Source organism: Argentina anserina, chromosome 1 (assembly GCF_933775445.1).
Source record: "Argentina anserina chromosome 1, drPotAnse1.1, whole genome shotgun sequence".
Classification (NCBI taxonomy): domain Eukaryota; kingdom Viridiplantae; phylum Streptophyta; class Magnoliopsida; order Rosales; family Rosaceae; genus Argentina; species Argentina anserina.
In genome coordinates this window covers 21,810,765-21,814,715 of record NC_065872.1, presented here as the reverse complement: position 1 = coordinate 21,814,715, position 3,951 = coordinate 21,810,765, and the positions used below count along the sequence as shown (strand labels likewise).

Sequence of the window (3,951 nt, the reverse complement as noted above, 5' to 3'; positions counted from 1 at the left end):
GTGTTGCTATTTGACGCGAGTGTCTTTTGATTTTTGAGTGTCTTTCTAATTTGAGTGTGTGTTTCTTTCAAATGGAGTATCTTTCTATCATGAGTATCATTTCAATTCCTATTTGAGTATCTTTTCAATTCTCGATTGAGTATCTTTCTATGTTGCTATCTGATGCGAGTGTCTATTGAATTTTGAGTGTGTTTCTAGTGTGCGCGTGTGTTTCTTTCAATAGTGCATATCTTTCTATCATGAGTATCTTTTCAATTCCTATTTGAGTATCTTTTCAATTCTCGATTGAGTATCTTTCTGTGTTGTTATCTGACGCGAGTGTCTTTTGATTTTTGAGTGTTTTTCCAGTGTGGGCGTGTGTTTTTTTCAAATGGAGTGTCTTTCTATCGTGAGTATCTTTTCAATTCCTATTTGAATATGTTTTCCATCAAACCTAATTTCTGGGCAATTTTAATTGAACCAGATATAAGTATTGTCTGAAGATAAAATCCTGTTTTGGTCTTCAAATTTGTGATTTTTCTCATTTTCACTTACAACACTTAATTGTTGTATGAACGAAAAGCATGAAATATCAATCTTCATGACCCCTATAAAATGACATAATTGTATGTGTTGCTTAAAAAACTGGGATAACAGAAAATTTCTCAAATGTTGTCTAAGTAGTATCGTATGATGCACTTTCTGGCATAGTGAACAGTTGGGTTGTACCATATAATCCGTGGCTGCTCACAAAGTATGATTGTCATGTCAATGTCGAAGTTTGCTGCAGCATTAAGAGCGTAAACTATTTGTATAAGTATGTCTACAAAGGTCTTGATAGAATAACATTTGGAGTTCGACCAAAAGCTAATGAAGATGAGGTAAGGAACTTCATTGATGCAAGATGGGTGTGTGCACCAGAGACGATATGGAAGATATTTAAATTTGTGATGAATCGGATGTACCCTTTAGTGGAACGGTTGCAAATTCATCTTTAAAATAGACATAATGTGACCTTTAATGCCAATGAAAGGGTAACAAATGTTCTTGCAAATGATAGGAACTCGATGACAATGCTGATAGAGTTTTTCTCTTAGAATGCCGAGCTTGATGAAAATGCGTGACGTTACTTATATCGAGAGTTTCCTGAAAGATTCAGATGGGATGGCAGAAGTAAGACATGGGAAGAAAGATATAATAATCAAAAGGTAATTGGTAGAATATATACTATATCTTCGTTTGAAGGAGAAAAATTCTACTTACGTGTTCTTCTAAACCATGTTCGAGGACCTACATCGTATGAGAATTTGAGAACAGTAGATGATATTTTGCAACCAACATTTAAGATGGCGGCTGAACAACGAGGTTTGTTAGAAAACAATGATAGTATTCGACAATGTTTGCGTGAGGCCTCAAGCATTCGTATGCCTTCATCTTTAAGTTTATTGCCAGCCTCATGGGGTATGAGGTTTATGGGATGAGTTTTTTCAATTTATGATTGAAGATTATCCTTCTTCTAGCACTACAAATGTTGTTCAAATCACAAATAGGCTCTTGCAGGACTTAAATGGATTGCTACTGCAACATGAAAAATTTGTTCTTGATTATGATTTGCTAGAGATGACAGAAGATAATGGTGAAGATCTAGCACTATCGGGGGTAATACAAGATGAAGTTTCTGTCCCCATTTTTCAACAGGACCGCAACGCAGTTCATCAGTTGAATGAGGATCAAGTTTTTTCATATCACACAATAATATCTGTTGTTGAGTGTCATCATAATGCTATATTTTTTGTTGATGGTCCAGGAAGGACTGGAAAAACATACTTATATCGTGCATTGCGAGCAAGCTTCAGAAGTAATACTCATATCGTGTTGGCAACTGCAACTTCAGGAATAGCAGCAACAATACTGCCTGGTGGGAGGATTGCACACTCTCGATTTAACATTCCTCTAAAAGTTGATGCGTCTTCCAGATGCAACACTAGCAAACAATCTAATTTAGCAGATTTGATAAGAAGATCAACGACAATTATTTGGATGAGCACCAATGTTGAACCGCTATGCCTTTGATGCTCTTAATAAAACTTTCAGTGATGTAACACGCTCAAATTTGTCTGTTGGAGGAAAGTTGATGATTTTTGGTGGAGATTTTCGACAGGTTCTTCCTGTTGTCCCTAAGGGTACGATGTCTCAACACGTTGAAGCCAGTTTAGTTAATGCTTCATTTTGGAAAGATGTAATGATTCTTCGTTTGAGACTGAATATGAGATCTATTAATGATCATGAGTTCTCAAGAGAAAGACAAACCGTGAATGAAGACATGATTCAAATACCACCATCGATGGTCATACCTTGGGTGGGTGAAGTGTCAATCAACCAATTGGTTAATGAAGTGTTTCTTGATGTGGTTTGTCATATAAATGATGCTTCATATATGGTTGAAAGGGCAATAATAACTTCAAAGAATAGTAATGTTGATGTGCTCAAGGAAATGATCATACAACGGCATCCAGGACTAGAGCAAGTCATATACTCTTTTGACCAAATGGAGGATGACACAAGGAATTTGTATCAACAAGAATTCTTGAACTCAATTGCGCCTTCTAGTATGCCGCTACATCAGTTAACGATAAAGAAAGGGGCTCTCGTAATGTTTTTGAGAAACATCGACCCACATATGGGGTTGTGCAATGGAAAAAGATTAACTTGTCGTGGATTATATAATAACCTCATTGATGCTGAGATTCTAACTAGAGAATTTGCGGGTACAAGAGTTTTCCTACCAAGAATCGCATTAAAGAGTCCAGAAAATTCTGGACTTCTTTTCAGATGATAAGAAAGCAGTTCCCTATAAAATTGAGTTTTACCCTTACTATCAACAAATCACAAGGACAAACAATACCAAATGTGGGCGTTTACCTTCCTGATCATGTGTTTAGTCATAGACAATTGTACGTGGCTTTATCAAGAGGAGTTTCAGAGGCTAGCACCAAAATTTTGGTTAAGAAAGGGTCATTACAAGGCGAGGAAGGGGTGTTCACAACAAATGTTGTGTACAAAGAGATATTACTTCCTTCCGGATAATGTGCAATCTCATAAGGTATGTATGAACTTATTAATTTATCTTCATTACACTAATACTTAGCTGATAAAATTACAAATCTGAACAATATAAATTTTGCCATGATGAGTGACATTCGTTAGTTTCAGTTTTTATGTTCACTTTGTTGCTTTTGTGAGCATTTCATTTTTTTATGGGTGCTATGTTTGGTTAAGTTTTATATATTACTTTGTCCATGTCTATTTTTATGCTATTTTTCATCTTCTATGTCATTAAACAATCATTGTCGATTACTACATAAACTATAATGATAAAGAATGTAAGCGAAATTAAATAAAATTATATTTGCATAGTGTTCATTCATTACTTTGTCCATGCATGAATGTTTATATGCTATTGTTTATGTTTATTACATTTTTATTTTCATTGTTATTAAATTACTTAACCTCCTTTCTATATAAAAATATATAAAAGTTATCGCCTATTTTGAGCTTTTAAGAGTGGAGTTGACTCCTTAACGTACAATACTTAAATAGGAACACTCCAAGGAAGATGTTTACCAATTAAGAAAAGAAGTCAAATGGTGAATGCTGGCGTCAGGAGATGTGTTTCATTGTATTTCTCTAGTTGACGGAAGACAAACTAAAAAAAAAATATTATCGATGGTATTTCAATCTACTCACCTAGTCACTGCAAAAGAATATGGGTGCAATTGAATAATGTTGATCTAAGAAAATTGATTCTCAAAGAGTGGAACAAAAAGAAAGAAGAGCATTATGTATTTTGCATCTCCTTTCAATTCAAATATATATATTTGAAACATATTTAATTGTATTTACATGTGAAAACTATAGCTTGCAGTACGAAAATGATGAGGAGGAAGTGAAGACTTCTACAATATCTCAAAT

The 3,951-nt window shown here is 34.5% G+C and overlaps 1 protein-coding gene across 1 annotated transcript; it reads left to right on the top strand.

Moving 5' to 3' along the window:
- The first annotated feature begins 1,325 nt into the window (after window positions 1–1,325).
- On the top strand, window positions 1,326–2,815 carry LOC126803929 (uncharacterized). The gene is made up of 3 exons (XM_050531668.1): window positions 1,326–1,344; window positions 1,484–1,946; window positions 2,074–2,815. Exons 1-3 carry the CDS (start codon window positions 1,326–1,328, stop codon window positions 2,813–2,815), a joined length of 1,224 nt encoding a protein of 407 aa, XP_050387625.1.
- Window positions 2,816–3,951: the final 1,136 nt, after the last annotated feature.